Consider the following 21344-nt stretch of genomic DNA (forward strand, 5'->3'; position numbering starts at 1 on the left):
AATATATCATTTTGAGGCACTTCACAAAAAGTCATTTCAATTTAGTGAACAATTGGGTGAACTGTAACAAAGAGCAGTACACAGAACAAAATGAAACCTTTTTATGGAGGAAAGAAAAAATCTTTTTGCCATCTATTGGTGGCAGCATCTTGGAGGCTGTCGGTAGAACCATGGAGGCCAGCAGCAGAACCCTGGAGGCCGGCAGCAGAACCCCGGGGGCCGGCATCAGAACCCTGGAGGGCTTCAGCAGAACCATGGAGGCCCAGCAGCAGAAGACTATACGCTGGCTGCAGAACTCTGAAACCCAACAGCAGAACCCTTGAAGGAGCTGCAGGATTGTAGGGCTCTGAGGTGAAGAGGACCAGGCTGAAACGGGAAGACGAGGAATCATTGTCCTGACCCTCTGAGGAATGACTTGATTCAGCCTGCCTTTCCAGAATGGCAGTGGAGGTATCGCAATGTCAGTGACATCTGTGCCTGGAGGAGGAAGAGGAAACAGGAGGCACTGAGACAGGAAGTGCAGAAGATGAGAAAGCATGCGCGAGGATTTAAGTGTCTGGAGCAGAAGGGATTTATGCCACCTGCTGTTCCCACTGCACCTCCTCCTAGAAGTTAATTTGTATAACATATTTCAGCAACAAGTTAGTTCAAAGTGTTTTAACGACATGCAGTCACCAATTGTGAAACCAGTTATGTTACATTTTGTCAAGTGCCATCATCAAAATCATCATTACACATCAAATATATTGGTCAATATTCCAGTGATTGTGATTCAAAAGCAACTCTAATTGTGCGTCCACATCAAACGCGTTTGTCTGGTTAACATTCAAAGTTTATGTGGAGGCGCATTGACGGCCCATTGCGGTGTGTTTGGAGCGTCCGATACATCCAACAAATAGGCCGACAACGAAAAACAATGGCTAGCACTATTTTGACGCACCTCCACATAGACTTTGAGTGTAAACCAGACACTCGAAACGCGTTTGGTGTGAATGCACTATAAGAGGTTAGCTTTTTATAACTGATTTCAAGGAACTCAATGTTTCAGCTGTTTTGCTGTCCTCCAGCTTCACAAACCCCAAAGAATGAAGCAGAGGTTTCCATTCACACAGCAAATACAGTCCATTGAAACTTTTATGGGAGCAGGGTTTAACCGACACATCTGCTGATCAGATTGATCCAGAAGATTGATTTCAAAAAACAATAAATCAGCCTAAAGGAGGTCCGGCATGTGACCTGAACATGTCCAACATGTGAGCATTATGGATCATGATTTTCAGGAGATGGAGCACTCCACACGCTCCATCTTCTTTGGGAATGGAATAAAAGTTAAGAGGATGGAGTGCTTCACGTTCCTCTGGAGCCCAAACATGTGTTGACCTTTCATGGTCCGCACACACCTCCCCATAAGAAGTGAAAGCACAGCAAGCACTTGACTTCCTCAGTGAGCTCCCCCAGCTGCTGCTGACCAGTCTTCATCTAAGTGGAATGTTCTGCTTCTGAAGGAAATCCCTGCTCAGGTCTGACCGTGAGGACGGGTCCACTCTTCCCCTTTCAGACATTTATGCTGGCTGACTGCAGTGAAGAGCCAGTTAAATCATTAGAGAGCCTTCTCACCATGGATGTTGACTCTTCTCCTCCATCTCCTCTGGTAGACGCTACAGGAGACATTCATATGCTACCATTAAAAGTTCAATCCTTAGCTGTTTTTGAAAACACACTTGTTTAGGGATTATTAGATTAAATTATCTGTGTAGACAAAGCTGAGTTCCTATATTATTATTTAAAAGTATACAAAAAATCCCCAAAAAGTTATCTGAAATATGAAAAATGTTAGATTAGCATCTTGAATTCATTTTCACTGCATGTAGCGTTAAAATGCTGCTTACATTTCTATGTGTCGCCTGTTACTATTTAAAACCAGTGTCTTTCTGTCTCTTTACCAAAAGATAATTATACCACTCATTTGTTTTGCAGCTGAATGGCAGCACTCAGGTTAAAGTGCCCAGCCATTATATCTCCTCCCAGATGTTAGCTCCCCCAGGACCAGCATCCTCCCTCCCCAGACCAGCAGTTCCCACAGAGTCCAAAGCTTCTACCTCTGCCTCTGATGGGGGGGGGAATTCCCCTACATCACCCAGTAAGTTTCCTCACAATGATTTCTATACTACATGTCTACACAGAATGCATCTGTTTACATGCTTAGTTTTACTCTGCATGAACTACAAGGTTTAGGAGCAGCAATAACAGACTCATGGTCATAAGAGCTGTTACCTGACCTTGAGGAACTCTACTTGTTTTCTGTTGTATGAAGCAGGCAGAAAAAACTGGCTCTGATTTATAGTTAGAACCAGGCAGACTAATATGAACTCTGCTCAGCCACAATGGACTGACATGGGACAGACACAAAGATGTGTGATAACATAACCACCTACCATTAATATTAACACATGACAGGAGTATGACATGACACAATGCTGCCGCCCATAGCATTGTGCTATGGGCGGCAGCCGAGGGAGGGGACCCTGGCGGTCTGATCCTCGGCTACAGAAGCTGGCTCTTGGGACGTGGAACGTCACCTCTCTGGTGGGGAAGGAACCGGAGCTAGTGTGCGAGGCTGAGAGGTTCCGGCTAGAAATAGTCGGCCTCACCTCGATACATGGCTCTGGTTCTGGAACCAGTCTCCTTGAGAGGGGCTGGACATACTTCCACTCTGGAGTTACCCACGGTGAGAGGCGCCAGGCTGGAGAGGGCATACTTGTTGCCCCCCATCTGGGCGCCTGTACGTTGGGGTTCACCCCGATGAACGAGAGAGTAGCCTCTCTCCGCCTACGGGTGGGGGGACGGGTTCTGACTGTTGTTTGTGCTTACGGGCCGAACGGCAGTTCAGATTACCCACCCTTCTTGAAGTCCTTAGAGGGGGTACTGGAGAGTGCCCCTCCTGGGTACTCCCTTGTTCTACTGGGGGACTTCAAATCTCACGTGGGCAATGACAGTGAGACCTGGAGAGGCGGGGTTGGGAGGAACGGACCCCCGATCTGAACTCGAGTGGTGTTCTGTTGTGTTGTTGGACTTCTGTGCTCGTCACGGATTGTCCATCACGAACACCATGTTCAGGCCTAAGGGCGTCCATAAGTGCACTTGGCACCAGGATGCCCTAGGCCGCAGTTCGATGATTGACTTTGTCATCGTCTCATCGGATTTGCGGCCGTATGTCTTGGACACTCGGGTGAAGAGAGGTACGGAGCTGTCCACTGACCACTACCTGGTGGTGAGTTGGCTCCGGTGGTGGGGGAGGAAGCCGGTCAGACCTGGCAGGCCCAAACGTGTAGTGAGGGTCTGTTGGGAACGTCTGGCGGAGTCCCCTGTGAGACGGAGCTTTAACTCCCATCTCCGGCAGAACTTTGAACACGGTCCGAGGGAGGTGGGGGACATCGAGTCTGAGTGGACAATGTTCCGTACCTCCATTGCCGAGGCGGCTTAGGAGGGGGAATCAGTGTAGCACCAACACTGTTTATAGTGGGGATGGTGTGCTACTGACCTCAACTCGGGACGTTATGGGCAGGTGGGCGGAATACTTCAAAGACCTCCTCAATCCCACCAACATGCCTTCTGTTGAGGAAGCTGATTCTGGGGACTCTGGGTTGGGCTCTCCAATCTCTGGGGACGAGGTCGCCGAGGTGGTCAAAAAGCTCCTCGGTGGCTGGGCCCCGGGGGTGGGTGAGATCCGCACGGAGTTCCTTAAGGCTCTGGATGTTGCAGGGTTGTGTTGGCTCACGCGACTCTGCAATATCGCATGGACATCGGGGGCAGTTCCCCTGGATTGGCAGACTGGGTTGGTGGTCCCCCTGTTTAAAAAGGGGGACCGGAGGGTGTGCTCCAATTACAGGGGGGTCACACTCTTAAGCCTCCCTGGTAAGGTCTATTCAGGGGTCCTGGAGAGGAGGGTCCGTCGGATAGTCAAACTTCGGATTCAGGAAGAGCAGTGTGGTTTTCGTCCTGGTCGTGGAACACTGGACCAGCTCTACACCCTCAGCGGGGTCCTGGAGGGTGCATGGGAGTTCGCCCAACCAGTCTACATGTGTTTTGTGGACTTGGAGAAGGCGTTCGACTGTGTTCCTCGGGAGGCCTTGTGGGGGGGTACTCCGGAAGTATGGGGTACCGGGCCTCCGGAGGAGCTGGAGGAAGTGGCTGGGGAGAGTGAAGTCTGGGCCTCCCTTCTGAAGCTGCTGCCCCCGCGACCCGACCCCGGATAAGCAGAAGAAAGTGGATGGATGGATGGATGGATGGATGGATGGATGGATGGATGGATGGATGGATGGATGGATGGATGGATGGATGGATGGATGGATGGATGGATGGATGGACGGACGGACAGGAGTATAAAGTAACTTGATGTTTTTTTATTTTACTGTATGTGATTCTAACCAAATACCAAATTTTTCCCTTAATGGGGTATATGCCACGAGAGGTGGTGACGTATTTCCGTTTGAATTTATGCCACATAGATTGGTTCCGGGTCCTGCTTGCTCCTATTGTTTTTACCCAAAGCTGCAAGATCTGTACCATGAAAAAGACGCAAAACTTAAAATATCTGTGAGCTACTGGTACAACAATCGAGTTTTGTGGTGTGCCGTTGTGTCCAGTAATTAGCCGGTACCATCCAGTGCTTAGTTTTTTTTTTTCATTTTCCTGCTGATATCAAGGCAACAGCGGAATGTAGCCAAAACTTAGCCAATAAAGCCAACACCCGGTTTGTAGCTGCCTGCTATTTCAAAGCTTGAGGATATTGAAGATCCAGCGTCAGAAATTGGAAGACGGAGGTTAAAAGGGAGCTGTATGTGCTTCGTTCACTGGAATAATTTGTTGGAGGAAAATAATGCAGGAGGAAATCCACTGCTACTGGAACAGGCTGAGAACAGAGGCAGCGATTCGGCACAAGGTAAGTCAATACATGTGTGTTGATGTATGGGTTTGTGTTATACGGAGTATTAAATTATTTTTAGGCAACTCCTTAGCTTTTTTTTAATGTGATAATTATATAAAATACATTTAACATGCAGTCGAAGCGATACCGAGCAGGTAATTTAAGAACAACCGAGGGCAGCAACGCTTCAGCCCGAACTAGTCAGTCAGATTAAGGTCCAAAACCTTTGTTTTACAGCCGTTTAAGTGGCACCGACCCACATAAAAAACCCACAAAACAAAGGTACAAATCACGTATTTCCCGAATCCCGAAAATATGACATCTACCTTTGCTGTTTCATAATTATAATCCACATTAGAGTGAATTTTTTCACTTGGCTGTTATAATTTGTTCTTGCGTTTCCCCTCTGAGCTTCTGCTTAGAAAATGAGGTTATGACTGCATTTTGTTTTTAAGATGGTAAATTTATGTTTGCCTCGACTTTTATCAACTAATGCCTCTCATATGCATCATTTTTTGTATTACTGTTTGTGCAGATATTAGGCGAACATTGTGCTTTGCCTGCTAGTAGTTTAAATTAATTTCAGCTGCACACTTTCAAAAGAGTATTCAGATTTTAACATGCATTTTCTAAGTAGTATTTTAGTTCACTTTTACTCAGTAACTTCAGTGTTGTTACAACTCTGAAACATTTTTTTTGCAGTTTCTTTGTGATACCAGAACTATTTCACTTAAACATTTAATTTCCTGAGATATTGTCAATTTATTTTCAAGCGAAACTCTCAAAAAGAGCTGAGGATTTATTAGTTTTGATTACGTTGTGCAGCTAAATATGGACACTTATTAGTTTTTTTTCTTTTTTAATTTTTCAGGTTTGCATCGCAACACCTTGTGATGTGTTTCTGAGCCTTGATTGAGCCTCTGTGCCGATTACCTTTTCACTGGATCCAAGCACCTGGACCAGCTGACGGCGTCCATCAGTCCACGGTCTGCCAGATCATCACAACGTGGACTAACTTTTTATTTACAGTACTTGACTTTTTATTTACAGTACTTGACTTTTTATTTACAGTACTTGGTTAAACTATGATCTTGAAGCCAGAGCACCAGATATGCAAAAATCTACCTGCAGACTTTGTTGGCTACCCTGACACTGCAGTCAACCTGGACGAGGCTGAGCCGGACTTCCTCTCCTCCAGAGTGACGAGTTTTAATCACCAGTAAAGGCAAATAAGTCTGATGTCTGATTAGCTGCTAGGAAGTATATCATATATTCACTGTTTATTTTGCTACCCGGTTTGTTCCTACAATAAAATGTAATCTTCATTTCACAAACCTTGTTTTCCCCATTTCTTTGTGTTTACGTTATATCAAGTATTTGCATGTAGATCAGGAATTCAAGTGAGATATTAAAATGCAGCACATTTAGGTTATACCAGCGAAGAAATGTGAATATTAAGTAATGTGTTGTTGTTGTTAAGGGCTGCACAGTGGCGCAGTTGGTAGAGCTGCTGCCTTGCAGCAAGAAGGTCCTGGGTTCGATTCCCGGCCTGGGGTCTTTCTGCATGGAGTTTGCATGTTCTCCCTGTGCATGCGTGGGTTTTCTCCGGGTACTCCGGTTTCCTCCCACAGTCCAAAAACATGACTGTCAGGTTAATTGGTCTCTCCAAATTGCCCCTAGGTATGAGTGTGTGTGTGCATGGTTGTGTGTCCTGTGTGTCTCTGTGTTGCCCTGTGACAGACTGGCGACCTGTCCAGGGTGTACCCCGCCTCTCGCCTGAAACGTTGGCTGGAGATGGGCACCAGCACCCCTCCCAACCCCACTGAGGGAAAAAGGGTGCAAGAAAATGGATGGATGGATGGGTGTTGTTGTTAATTTAATATGCTGAATAAGGCTGGATGATACAAAAAAAAATTTGTATCAACCAGATTTGATTTTAATCGATTCCCCCCGCCCTCAATTTCTATACTAAAATCACAGAAAATACTTTTTAAAAATGCCTTTATTTCAATCATTTCCCTGCCTTTCCTTTATGATAGAGAGTTGGATAAGGGAACATTACGGTCAGGATACAAGAAATTTTAATTGCAAGAAAGCAGTCATCGTTACAGCAGAATAAAGATTAAATTTTATAACAGTCTTAAAATTACAAGAAGTCAATGAGAAATAAAGATTCAGATTGATCTGATGTTACCAGCTCAGTCCTTGTGGTTCTGACATTTGTCAGTAATCAAGAGGATGTACATTTCCACCTCAACTGACCAGGTAAGCATTAAAAATAAAAAATACTGTATAAACAAATACTGTATACAAAACGGAAAAAGAGTAACTGATAGAAATACTTTATATAAAGAAAAGCAAAAACATTAATAGCAGGAGAAAAGTTGTTGGCAACAATAGCTCAGCCAATCTTTCCCTCCAGGAAGCCATCAAACAGAACTGTCCAACTCCAACTATAATAAAGATTAAAAAAAGAAAGTAAACGGAAAGTTAAATTAACAAATAATGCCAAATTAATAATTCAGATCTAAAGTGTTCTGGAATCTATTGACATTTTACAAATTTCACAAATCAATTAGAAGGTTTCACAAATGTTTTATTTTTTCTGCTGTTAGTACAGAATAATCTAGTTAGGTCTGAAATGTCTAAGTCTTGTAGTTTTTAAAGTACAACACATTAAAAAAGCTCAAAATAGTGAAAAATTAAGTGTAATCGCACTTTAGCTATTTTCCGAATTAGATGCTACATTCGGAAACTAACTTCAGCTTTGACTGATAGATAGATTGATTGATTTATATTGTGCCCAATCTATCTATCTATCTATCTATCTATCTATCTATCTATCTATCTATCTATCTATCTATCTATCTATCTATCTATCTATCTATCTATCTATCTATCTATCTATCTATCTATCTATCTATCTATCTATCTATCTATCTATCTATCTATCTATCTATCTATCTATCTATCTATCTATCTATCTATCTATCTATCTATCTATCTATCTATCTATCTATCTATCTATCTATCTATCTATCTATCTATCTATCTATCTATCTATCTATCTATCTATCTATCTATCTATCTATCTATCTATCTATCTATCTATCTATCTATCTATCTATCTATCTATCTATCTATCTATCTATACAGCATAGATATGTAGATTGCACAATGCACAGATAATCAAAACACTTAACATTTACATAGCATCTTTGTAAGCTTGTCCCTGTTAGCTACGTCAGATCTATGAGGCATTATGGTGAATACAAACGATTTATTAACTTACCTTTGAAGTTATTGTGAAGTTTTGATACATCCAGCTTAAATCCTTTGTTGTTGTTGGAGCGTTTCAGGACGTCTGAATAATTATATAAGCATCATTAATAGTCGTGCAGGACTGAGGAGCCACTGTTAACATACTGTTGCCTGTGCACCGGAACCATTCTATGTGGCATAAAAATGCGGAAGTGCTAAAACGGAAGTCCGAGGCATATACCCCATTATTCCTTCAGCAATTTAACTTTCAATCTGAAAAAATAAACTCAACCACAGAACCTCTTCTGCTTCACACATTTCAACAAGATGCTTTCCCTGCCTTTCCTTTATGATAGAGAAACATTTTGTTAGTAATACCACTAACATGAGAGTGTATAATTCCTTCAGCATACTCTGCTCCTGGGACCCCACCTGCCAGCCAGTCTTCCTTTGTTGGAGTCAACCCCCGAGACCCCGGGGGGCTGTACCACGCCCAGGTCAGTACAGCTATTTCTGCAGTCTTGGAATCAGGTTATGGCCTAAATTATTGATATAAAATAAATTATATGATTCCAGTGGTAAACCTGATGCTAGCAACATCAGCAGAAAATTATTGAATGTCTTCACCTAACAAAAGATGAAGACGTTGGTTGGTGTTGAACTGATAGAAACCTTGATTGGTGGATAGCGCTGCCTTCTAGGCTTCAGGCTGCAGAAGCCTGAAGCAGAAATGGCTCAAATAAAACCTCTTGATTTTTTCTGAATTTCATTTAAGAACTGTAAAATGCATTGTCAGCTGAATTATTTGGATTTTGGAAAAACAAATGCATTTTTCTTTCTTTAAATTTGCTACTTTTGACTTTAGTTTGCAATTTTGTAGTGTATACAAAATACCTATCCATCCATTATCTTACATGCTTATCCCTAGAGGGGTATTGAGGTGGGGCTGGTGCCTATCTCCAGCGGTCAACGGGTGAGCGATGGGGTCACCCTGGACAGGTCACCAGTCCATCACAGGTCAAAATACAATAATACTCTGAAAGAAGACATTTCAGTTCTGAGCAAGCATGTAGTGACAGTAATGCTCTAGGTTGAAACTTGTAATAGAAATGTAATCATGTTTTTAGTCAGCTGAGTAAACACAGAGAAGTAAGAGTACACCAAATTTACTCCAGTCTTCATCTAAGTGGAATGTTCTGCTTCTGAAGGAAATCCCTGCTCAGGTCTGATCCGACTCCTTCTTGTTTATATCCTGACTCTTCTTTGTTTCTCTTCCAGTCTTGGTATCTGGGCAACTAAGCAAACTTTGGCAGAAAGCTGATGAAGCTGACAGCACACTCCTGGAGGAAATAATCCCATCAAGACACCATCAGAGCAGAAAACATCCTGGTCTCATGCATACATAAATATATATGACCATGTATTTATGTATGCTTCTCACAAGAGAGGACCTAGATGGAAGGTGGATGCTGCTCAGCCATGTAGCGGTGCCTGATTGAACTCTGCTGTATAATACTGCATAACTGTCATAACTGACAGCTTCTGGGATTTTCACATGAAGGCTATGGGTTGGTGCAGATGTCAGATTGGTTTCTAAAGAACTACACATCAACTCTGCAGGTTCTGGGAAGCTTGTAAGCCCACTGCATCCCAAGGATGGACCCTGTTGTCCCAGGATACATGTCAGCCTTTATTCCAGGCTGTCCGCTTTAAGTCCTGCTGGAGGCCTGTATACATCGCAGCTCCAACGACTGGAACCTCCGGTCCTCCTGCCTTCACAATGCAGGTGCTGCTTTTAATATATGCAAACAAGCCTCCATTCATTTCCAGGCTGACTAGAATGTTTCTATGTATGTTTGCACTTTTTAGTCATTATTGAGATGAGCTGAGTTTCTTTTTCATTCCCATCCATCCTGAGACAGAAGCTTTCTTTTTTTGACAATCATCAATGCAACCTAAAAGCTTCAGCTTTTAGGTTTCATTGCAAAATATTTAATATGCTTTCAAGCTGAAAACAAGGAGTGAAATAAGATTTATCTTCTTGCCTTGTTCAACACAACACAAGCACTTTTAGAGATTGAGAGGAAAAGCTAGTAAACTTCTGTGGATGTTTGGGATAACATGCTGGAGATGTCTGTTCCTATGGAGACACGGGTTTCTGTCTGTGAGTCAGGACCTGTTGACATGCAGCCATGTTTCTGGGTAATGAAGGTGATCAGTGTAGAAAGCAATGCAGCAACCTGTTTGAGTTTGTGCGTTCTCTTTCCTGCTCTGTTTTGAGGAGATGTTATGTTCTTGTGTCTGTTTTGGAGCAGAAAGCCAACAGTGCACTATGGTCATATTGACCTCCTTTTTTTGAGAAAGACTTGGTATTGTTAAGCCTGACTGTGCTCTAAAGTGTTTGTGGTGTGCAGGAGTTCTACATACTGAGCTGAGGAGAGGAGGATGGTGTCTCTTTGACTTCTAGAAAGAGTATTTGGTTCTGTTAGGTTCTGGAATGGCTAACCTCAACCATATGTGCACTGAATGTACACTGTGTGGGACCTCAGGTTGAGTTTCAGACCAGAGCTGACATCAGCAATGGTGTGAGGAGACAAGCAAGGACCAGGTTTTAAAGGCAGATGTCGTTTTTCATGATGCTAAAAGTCTGGGGTCAGCTGTAAAATAATGCTTTAGTCAATTATTATTATTATTATTATTATTATTATTATTATTATTATTATTATTATTATTATTATTATTATTATTATTATTATTATTATTATTTCTAAATCGTGCTGCATAGAACATATTAAACATGATCAGTGTTTAATTTGATCAGCGTAATCCCCTGCTGTCTTTATGTAAAGGAGACTCAAATCCACATTCTTATAATGAAACTGAATCAAAACAGTATTCTCATTATCTCTACTTCTATACTCTTTTAGTACATAACTCCTCATCACGCTTTCATTTGTTGCTATGGAGATCAAAACACTAAACAAAAATTAACAAAGAAATACTTGTCCAGGACAAATAGTACAGGTCCATTCAATAAATTAGAATATTATCGAAAAATCCATTTATTTCACAAACTTTATCTGCAAGTGAAACACATTGTATAGATTAGTAACACACAGACGGATGTTTGAAAGCCCTTATTTCCATTAGTAATGATAATTATCCACTTACATTTAATGGAAATATGACAATTGAAATAAATAATATAAACATTTTAATACAGAAATGTTGCCTTATAAGTGAAAGTATGTTTAATACTTGCTTATTTCCAAAAGTTACTTTTGATCTGACAAATGAGCCTCATATTACAAGTTATTTAATATGATTACACGTTTGAGCAAACAAAAACTTGTAAAATTAAGAGTTTACCTAAATGTGTCCATCGGATGGTGGTGGGTTCTAGAAGAACTAAAAAGCACACTAAATGTTTCTGTTCGTAAAAGCCTCGTCAGACTTTAGGCTTGGTTCTCAATATTTTGCTCATAATTTGTGTGACATAGAATGTCCTGCAGGTTGTGGTCTGAAGTTTAACACCATGTTTGGTGTCATCTGTCTTGTAGACTGGCAAAGCAGTCTACAGTTCACTTTGCTGTTCTATACTCCATGATGCAGCAGTTTTATTTCCCACCTTTAACATCTACAAACAAACTAAATTTTATGTTTTACCAGTGCACTTTATCTGATTGGAGCTGTTGTTTATCAGCTCATTTCATCTCATCACTTTCAGTACGAGCTGCTTAGTAGTGCTTTTTGTCCAAACCTTGCATGTTTTAATGCTAAAAAGTTATTTTGTTATTGCTTTGACAACCCATAATTTCAAATAATCTTCTTTATCAGGATTGTCAAACTTCGCTTCTCAAGTGGTTTGTGTTCTGGATGTTTAATGATCATGAGGGGTGACTGGTGGGCCTCTGTACAGTTGGATCACATACTAAGGTAGAGATTCAGCCAGCTGTGTCACAGCAGGTTCACATCTAACACAACACTTCTCTTAGCAAAGAGCCGGACACCTTCGTTCTATAATACACTCCTAGTCTGTGTCCAAAGTGTGTCCTGTCAGCCATTTGCAGCCATCAGAATGAATTTACAACCTCCACTGAAGGATGGTACCAATCATTTGGTGCATATTTAATACAGAACAGACAACCAAGGCCTTTCAGAGTACATGCAGTCTAGTGAAAGTCTTAAAATGGAAAAATACAAAGCATTCATCCTTTATAAACTATGTTTTGGTGCTTGAATTTAAATATCAAAGGAAATAAAACAAACATTCAGTAACTTTTTGTCAAAGGCAGAGTGTGGTGCAGCTGTTAATCTTAAATACAGCAAGGTTTGTCAAAGAGAGAGTGACCCATATTCAATTATGAGATTCAGAATTAAATTTTGTTCAAGAAAAAATTTTGCCCAAAAAATTTAGAATGCATTATTTCTGTTTCGATAAGGAAAACATACAAACCCCCATCATGTTTTAGCATAGTCAATAATTTACATATTGCTGTTCTAGAAAAGTATGACTAGCTTTTTCATTTTATTTAAATATTTGATGTTTATTCTATTGCTGTACAGATAATAGGATTATAAAATGATCACCGTTTTAGATCTAATCTAATTTTTGGGCCTTTAAACCTGATGTTGGCAAAAAGTTAGGACACTTCTAGTCCATGTCACCATGGAAATGTGGCTCTCTCACTGTAATATCCGTCTGGTTTGATCAGGGTTCAGATTCTGTCATATTTCAGAAGTGTGACCCAGTTGGGGCCCAGAACCACAATCAACAAAAATATTATACAGTAAATGATATGCTAGATTGGATATTATTTCTGTGAACTTTTTTTTTTTTCGTATTTTCAAAATACTGACTTACCAGGAGAAATCCAGACGTGTTGCAAGGTTTATAGTCAGAAAATGGAAAATGGTTTTATATTTTGATGGTTCATCGATTTGCCTCCTGCTGAGTTGTGATTTTACCAAAATGTAGCCATCAAGTGTTGGAAGCCAATGTGTGCAGATGCGGGACAGTGTCCACTACTTTGTCTTCCATGTCAAAGCCTCCATATGGATCTTGTCAGGTGCTACATGTAGAGAAAATCCATAAAATTTATTCTCACAATGATTCTTCCCTCCACGCACAAGTTTGGATTTCCTACCAACTTCAAAAGAAAGACACAAAAGAGTCACTTCCTTTCCCTTTGGTGGGGCTCTCGCCTGTTCTGCATGGTGCTGCGACTACTGCTGTGCTGACCAGAGGAATGCATGGCCTTACCTAATATATCCCAACTTCTATCCTGCTTTGCCTTGCAGTACTCTGGAGCAGCTGATGGAGAGCCTCTCTGTGTCTTTCTGTTTTTATTACAGCACTGCTTTTTTGCACGATAGTTCATAAAACACATTGTGTGCCTTGCCTATACATAGGAAGCAGTAAAACATTGAGGAAAGCTGAGATGCAGCAGACAGCACTTTTAAAGGTGCATGAGGGAGTTTTTTGTCATTCTGCAGGGTTGCAGATGTTTTAGGTTGACCAACTGTCTATTTTCCACATTTCGGTTGTGACTGTATTCTCAGAGATGGGATGGTTTAGTGATGGAAATGATTGTATGAAAAATAATCTGATGTCAAAGTTTCTGTATGTTTCCCTAAGAAAGATTGCTCCAGACAGAGTCTGCTACTTTGTGGCTCCTTCAGATTTATAAGCAGCTCTCTGAGTCTTCAGCACTGAATAGTCATAATTGAGTCATATTGTGTTAGACCATGGAACACCTCCATCAGTGGAGTGAACTTCCAACCATGTAACCAAGTCATGGAACGTTCAGGTTCATTCTCCATCACACTGGTGCATATTTATATCAGGAGTGAATGAATTACCCCGTGTGAAGGAAATGGCTTTCCAGCATTGCCTCTGTGTATATCTGATGCCGTAGTGTAGATTATAGGATTTCCAGTTAAAACTGGATCCACTAATTAATGGCTAGAATCAGCGTAGAGTGAGCACTGCAATCTAGAAGGCAATATAGCCCACATGTAGGTGCCGCTGAAATGTATGTAAACACTATGCAATGACCTGATAATAACCTTATACCATACGAGTATGCTAAGTTATGCAGACACTCAATCTGCACTGATGAAGAGTCTCTCATCTTGCTTTCTACAAAACCGTGTGATGCCAGCTGTAGTCTGAAAACGATTTAACAGCGTTGGATATTGAGCTGCTTACCACAGCAGGCTGAAATCAAAAGACAACTGGACTTTCACTCTCTTTTCCCTATAAAGCTAAACTGCAAGCCTTCAGAATTGACAAAGGCTACATTCAGACAGTAGGTCTTGATGTCCAATGTTTTTCTGTGTGGACGTTTCTATTACTAATTAAATGCAACAGCAATCAGACTTCTGAGTTCATAAGACCCAAAGCAATCCGCATGCGCAAAAGAAGAACGTGGACGTCACACAGCAGCGCTCTGTTTACAGCAGTAATAATAGCCGCTGCTGTCTATGGATGAATTTTAAAGTTGCTGAAAGCTGACAACACGGTCACCAGATCATTACCAGACGAAGGAAGCTGATGAGAAGAAGATATCTGGCTTGGTAAATCCAGACATGGTATCAACATATCTCTTGTTTACATCAACAAGAGATATGATGCATATCTCTTGTTGATGTAAAAATCAGATAAAATGACATTACCATTCACACTGCATACACTTTGAAAGCTATTGGATACAATTTAGTCTCACATATGAAAGTGGTATAGATCAGATTTTTATTTTTTATTTTTTTGGTGAAAGAAATTGGAATTGCGCTGTTCAGACTGCTGTGAAAAAGTCGGATATAGATCACATTTTGGCAAAAAATTGTATTTGGGTCGCATTGACCTGCTCTGTGAACTCCTGGACAGGGATAGGTGTTGTCTTCAGAGAAAACTGAATGAAAGCCCGGCTCCCTTCAAGTTCAGCCGGTTGGACATGACCCAGATGACTGAGAATATACACAGGCATGTTGAGCTTCTTGTTTCAGGTTTATTTTGAAATGACTTTATTATTCTCTCTGTTTGGCTTCTTGGCTGTGAACACGTCAGAATGTATGAAACATTTACAGAATTGTGAAAAGTTGTAAAAAAAAAAAAAAATGTCCATAGAATGTTTAAGTATCTTGTATTCATGTATGTTGAGGCATGTGTGTGTGGGTGTGTGTTTCAGCCCACAGTGGGAAGTGACAGAAGTAGAGAATATATTTATGAGAGATGGGGAGGAGGCAGAGGTGGTCTTAGAGACATAGTTTGGTTTTGACAATCTGCAGTAACATTAGTAGAGATTCTGAATCATTCGTGTGACACAATTACCAAGATAAGGTTTGATTAAATGTTGCTCCTCCCAAGCCTTAGCTAAAAGCTGATGTTAAAACTGTAAATGAAAAACTGTTTTCTACCAGGAGATTTAACTTGAAGCTGTTTAATCTGATTCATGACAAGTTAGTGCTAGAACTCAACACACCAACAAGCTCTGTGAGTCATCCTACAGATGAAGTGCTGCAGTTCAGGTCCAGGGTGAGTGAGACTGCTGGAGGGAAAGAAAAGTCACAGGTGGGGGCAACAAGATCCTGCACTGGTTAAATTAAAAAGAACGTCAGTGCATGTTCTGTGTTAAACATAGTCTTCTGGAAGAGCAGAACCTGATTAAGGCATGAAGAGAGTGATGTCAGAGCCATTGTGGCTGTAAATCAGCCTAGTGTTCAGTCTGCTGACTTGATGAGACGTGAACATTTTAAACATGTGCTGATAGAAATGATGGACTGAAGGAAATGTTCAGTCATTCACTCAGACTTTGGACAGGGATCAGGAAAATTTTAACTTTCTTTCAGTCATAGAAAACTGTAATTGTTGGGCTAGTGACTAGCTAATCCATGGTCAAAACCTCAGGCTAGAATTATTAGTAAAATAACAATATTGACTCTAAGCAGATTGAAAAATAAGACAATTTTCTGAAGAGCTCAAAATGTGTTTTTATTATTGGTACAAAATAATCAGACAATGGAAGAACTTTAGCCATGTAAAAATCATGTGCTACACAGAAGTCATTATTTTCATGCAAATGCATCAAGTCAACAGCAAATAAAAAACTACCAAAAAATAATCTCAACATGCAGTGCCTATGAGATTCATTACAGCATGGATAGAGTCATGTATATCCTCCACCTCAGTTCATGACAGTATGCAATCCAGTGCAGGTCTGAAGGTGACAAGCCATAAAACAACCCAAAGAGACTGAGCTGTATGATGTCCATGGAAAAACTTCATAGGAGGTAACAAATCCAGGCAGCTTCTTCCTGTGATGAATATTCATGGCTATTTCTTTTTATCAACCCATGTAATGCCTTTTTCTGAAAAACATGAAAAGGGTCATATTTAGAGTAAGGACTCAATATTTTATTAAGAGGTCAGTGCTAAAGGAACCTTCAGGGTTTTTATTCCCTGTTGAGCCTGAGCAGGTCACCAACCGTGCTCACAGGCCCACATCACTAAACGGCTGGTGAAAACACACTTTTCAATAAACAGCAGTCAGTGAGTCTGGACATCCTGATGGCAGTCAAAGACTGTTAGCTACACCCAGTTGTGTGTGTGTGGGCGTGTGTGTGGTGGGTGTGGGTCATGTCATCGCCACTTTATTTAACAGCTGTTGCTGCAGCTGTGAGTCCTGCCTTCTTTGCGAGTCAGACAGCTGATCACTTCCTGCTGGTATGTGGCAGTGAGCTCTGATCGCTGCTGCAGGGAAACCTGGCTCACTTCTGTCTTTATCCTAAGAAGAAACTTTTTTATTTACCAAAAAACTATTTAGACCCTATAGAGCATTTTAGATGAAGCACTGATGAAGAAATCATTGAGTTAGAAGGAAACAATGGTACAGAATGATGATTTGCTTAGACTTTCATCCAAAAGTGTTAAATTAATATGCATTTACGCTGTGTGTCAAATTTTTATATAACGACTAAAATATTTCACTCTTTTAGGCTGAGGAAAAGTCAGGTGTTACTTCAGTGAGAAAATGTGCAAATGAACAAAACTTCCTTCCTTGATGGGGTCTTATAGAGAATTTACTGTTTGCAGACGACAATGTCAAACTTCTGTAGGGAGAATTTTTGCTCTGTTCCAGCAACCTGCATCCCAATGCAACTGCTTTCTGGACCTCTGCTTTAGTTCAGACCCTTACATGAATGCCTATCTTGTTCCGTGCTTAAGAAACCCTGCAGCCACAGATTCCTGTAGTCCCATGTTTCTAATTTGATTTGATGTGTGTCCTACTTGGATCCTGATCTGCAGCAGATGTCCAGATTGAGCTGTCAAGGTTGCAGGTTTTCCTGGGATCAGAAGGCCAGTCTGCTGGCTCACAGCTGCTCTGCTCTTTACTCTGCTTGCTGTAGGCACTTTGTAAAGAATCAGACATTTTGTTGTGAAAGATCACTTTTTTGGATTTTTCCCAACAGAATTGCTCTAATGTATAACAGACTGCTTTGCTTGTCTCCCGATAAATATATTTAAAATTTTCCTTTTTACAGAGCAGGCATGCAAAGACTTCACATGGAATTGCATGATTATTCAGCCATGCCCTTTCACAACAGCTTTTCATACATGAAGGAAGAAGAAACAAACAAAAAAGGGTCAAAGATTTTATTTTCATGTGTGGGTTTGTCTTAGAGCTGGTTGTCGTTCCTCCCAATTTTCTAAAAATGCTTTGTACCAGAACCTGGTTATGTAACAAGCCTGACGTAACCCAGGGTTACTGTCGTTTACTGTCCCATTGCAGTGTGTGTAACACAAAGTCAAAACAATAATGCACATTTATATTTGAATTAGGAAGAACTGGACTGCGGAGGTCAGCCTTGAACTGGATGTTCACTGTGGAAAGGGCTACTGCTTTAGACCAGAGCAGTTTTAAAAACACCTTTGACAGCTTTATTATTATTAATATTGTGTTTGCATGTTGAAACAAATATCAAACTTTTTAACATTGAGTAAAAATTTTTAGACAGTATGTTAAAGTTTCTGTTCATTTTTGAATGTCTCTGTGGTTTGTTAACTTTTCTGTGCATGTGCATCTTTCATTGTTATTCATCTGCTTTGGGGGAAACCTACACATTTGATAATGTGTCTTTAATGTTTCCATATTTACCATTCCTATCAGCAAATTTTAGTGAATTCATTACTGGAGCTGAGTATGTTTTCCTATGCAAAATATACCATTAATAAACAAACTATACTGATACCAAGAACTCTGCGTGTGCGCATGCGTGTTTGATTCTTTGTTCAATGGGTTTATACTGTAAGTTTGTAAAGAGCAGCTCTAATGCAGTGACACATTCAGCCACCCTATGGGGGCACTCTGGGACAGATTTGGAAGTAGTTTAGTAGAAAAAGAACAAAAGAAGACTAAAAGAACTAAGCCGTTGCATTTATTTTTACATTATGGGATAGCGGGTTTCCATGGAGGTCTACCAATCTACCTTATTCATTTATTGATCCATCACATTCAACCAATAGCGTCCCCAGCTCTACTGCTTTTATCCAGGTGTTAAAAATAGTTGCAATCTTAAGAGGTATACCCACTTGATAACATACTAAAAAGTACTTCAGAAAAATGTAGTATATTTAAAATACACTATTTTTTCCATGAGGGCATGTAGGAATACATGTCGATCTCTAAAAATGTTGCATATTGAATCCCAGAAAATGTCATTAAGTAGCAGTGTGAGTGACCCAATATTGTTTTAATTATATTTAAGCATGATACACTGCCAATATCTCAAGTTTTCCCTCTTAGAACAGGGAGTTCTGTAATTTTAATTGTAGATTGGTTAGAGGACAACAGGCAGCAGCTTCATGAGGAAGCAACAACTGTTGGTGCAACTATTAGAAAATGGAATAAACTGAAGAAGAGTGTCAGTCTCCGTCAGACTGGGGCTGAGTTAGACTTGTTTTATATTATTTTATTTTTCAGTTTTCCTTTCTGTCTGTGACAAACAGCTTATTACATTTACCATGAACAGTCATAAATCTTGAACAATAGACCTACATGAAGAAAAACATTAAACAAAGTTAAAAATACATGTGTAATTTAATGAAAACTGCAGCATGATATAATTGGGGTGCAAATGCATACCTTAATATAATCAGCAATTGATTACAAATGTTTTGGGCAGGCACCATCATCCCAAACTCATCTAAAGAAATAAAACAAATAACAAAGTAAACTATGTATTTAGTATGTCTAGATGCCAATAAAATAATTTCACATAACACTGTACTGCTAGAAGCAGGATAAACTCAGCTGAAGAGAAGAGGTACATTTGCTTTGATGTGCTAGAAATATTTAAAAGGGTATTAGATAAAATTTTTGTGAAATCACTTCTAAATTTGTAATTGGAGTATGCATACATATATTTCCATTTGTGCTAGTGGGGGTGAGGTAGGAGCAGAAGAGAGCAGATAGTGCTATCCAGATTAAGATTAAATCATTTAAGGTTAAAAAAAGCTTGTTATGATCGTCCAGAAAACCGCCCTGCCATATCACTTTGTGATTGTATGCATGTTGGGCATCTTATTATGCATTGTTCAAAATATTAGATTAAAACAAAAGGGGAACAGAAGGGAGAAATTTTGCAATTTAGAAAATAAAGTCCTGGCTACGGAATGTGGGGAAGGAAATGACGTTTCGTGTCAAAACGGGCTCGTATTCTAGAATTAATTTTTCAAGTCTCTGTCCTACACACTCCGGTACCGTAGGTGGCGGTATACACTGTAAGATAACATTGTCACCCCCCAAGAAAACATAAGGACTGGGAAGAAGAAGTTAAAACAGTTGGCGGCTGAAAGCGGCAAAGCTCTAGGCAACAAGATAGCTGAAGCAGTCTTTTGTACTCAGCCTGTTCAGTAGCTTTCTAGTTTGAACATCACCATCATGGAGGAGCTGTTCAACAAAGTCTTACAAGTCCATCTGAAGCATAAGGACTGCGAGGAAAGGTAAGCTAACTCCGCCCAGCCCAGTGTATATCTGATCAGTAATACACCTACAGGTGGTTAAATTGCGCTTTCTACACCGTTTACAAATTCTCTAGAATAGGCTGAGATTCGTAGAAGCTTGCAAACTACTGCCCCTGCGCTGTGTCTATCAGGCTGCCGTCTTCCAGCTCAGCTTGTTTTAAAGAGACAGCAACCCTTCAGAGGTGGAAAATATGATGATCTCAGTCTGCAAGAGCACAGAGATGTAATTGGCTACAGTTCTTGATGCATTAACGATCCATCAAGCACCGTTAATGCTGCTCCTCCGATATACTGTCTGTCCCAGTCTGATTAACTCAGTTTGCTGTTCATTCTCTCCATAGCTCATCTTAAGGCTCAGTTTAACATACAATCCCATTACAATTTTATCCCTAACTAAATCAAGAATACTGATAGTTTTCTTGATTTAACTAAATCAAGAAAACTGGGTTTTCTTGATTTAGTTAACTAAATCAAGTTAATAAATCAAGTTTTATAACTTGATGTTAAAAATCAAGTTAATACAACTTGATTTTATAAATCAAGTTTTATAAAACTTGATTTAGCCTTTTAAAATAAATAAATAAAAAATGGCGCTTTCTAGTCAAAATAAATACCTCTAATCTTTGTCTTTAAACAGAGTCATAAAGGCTCTTCTCATTCTCAATGACAGAAATCCAACATGTTAATGTATACTCCCTCTCACCAGTGCTACCAGGGCCCACTGTTGGAGCAGACATGTTATCAGGACACAGTAGTGATGGGCTATCTGAATCAAGGCTTCGAGACTTGTACCGAGTAAAAAGGGGGCGCGTCCGATGAAGCCCTGCTTCGAGACTTGTGTCATCTTGCTGAAAACCACGTGACTGGCAACAAACGAGGCCTCGTGACTGCTTCATTTTGCGTGTCGGTTTTCAAAATAAAAGCGCGATGAGCCGTGCTGCATCATGGGTTGTCCTTTTGGTCTCGCATCAGAGGAGAATATTTGTCTTCAGTGGCCAAAATAAAATGAACATTGACCAACATATTTGATGTGTATTGATGATGGCACTCATCAAAATGTAATGTCTGGTTTTCTCAATTGTAGATTGTTTTTTTTATGACTTTATATTTTTGTGATTTTATGAACTGCAT

General features: G+C 40.4%; 2 protein-coding genes across 4 annotated transcripts in view; both read left to right on the forward strand.

Annotated features, from left to right (window-relative positions):
* Positions 1-18445, forward strand: part of nfic (nuclear factor I/C) — a 58529-nt gene extending 40084 nt beyond the window's left edge. For both annotated transcript variants that reach the window (XM_081606697.1, XM_008408170.3), the window contains exons 11-13: positions 1978-2140; positions 8597-8685; positions 9467-18445. In XM_081606697.1, coding sequence (XP_081462823.1) covers positions 1978-2140; positions 8597-8685; positions 9467-9487 — 273 coding nt within the window. In that variant the 3' untranslated portion in view covers positions 9488-18445. The remainder of the gene's footprint in view (positions 1-1977; positions 2141-8596; positions 8686-9466) is intronic.
* A 1521-nt stretch (positions 18446-19966) lies between these two features.
* Positions 19967-21344, forward strand: part of sass6 (SAS-6 centriolar assembly protein) — a 56037-nt gene continuing 54659 nt past the window's right edge. Inside the window, exons 1-2 of one of the 2 annotated variants that reach the window (XM_081606695.1) lie at positions 19967-20192; positions 20920-21271. In XM_081606695.1, the coding sequence (XP_081462821.1) occupies positions 21252-21271 (20 nt within the window). In that variant the 5' untranslated portion in view covers positions 19967-20192; positions 20920-21251. The remainder of the gene's footprint in view (positions 20193-20919; positions 21272-21344) is intronic. The other variant, XM_008408171.3, reaches the window with a different exon arrangement.

This window comes from Poecilia reticulata, chromosome 4 (assembly GCF_904066995.2).
Source record: "Poecilia reticulata chromosome 4, P_reticulata-male-v2, whole genome shotgun sequence".
Classification (NCBI taxonomy): Eukaryota; Metazoa; Chordata; class Actinopteri; order Cyprinodontiformes; family Poeciliidae; genus Poecilia; species Poecilia reticulata.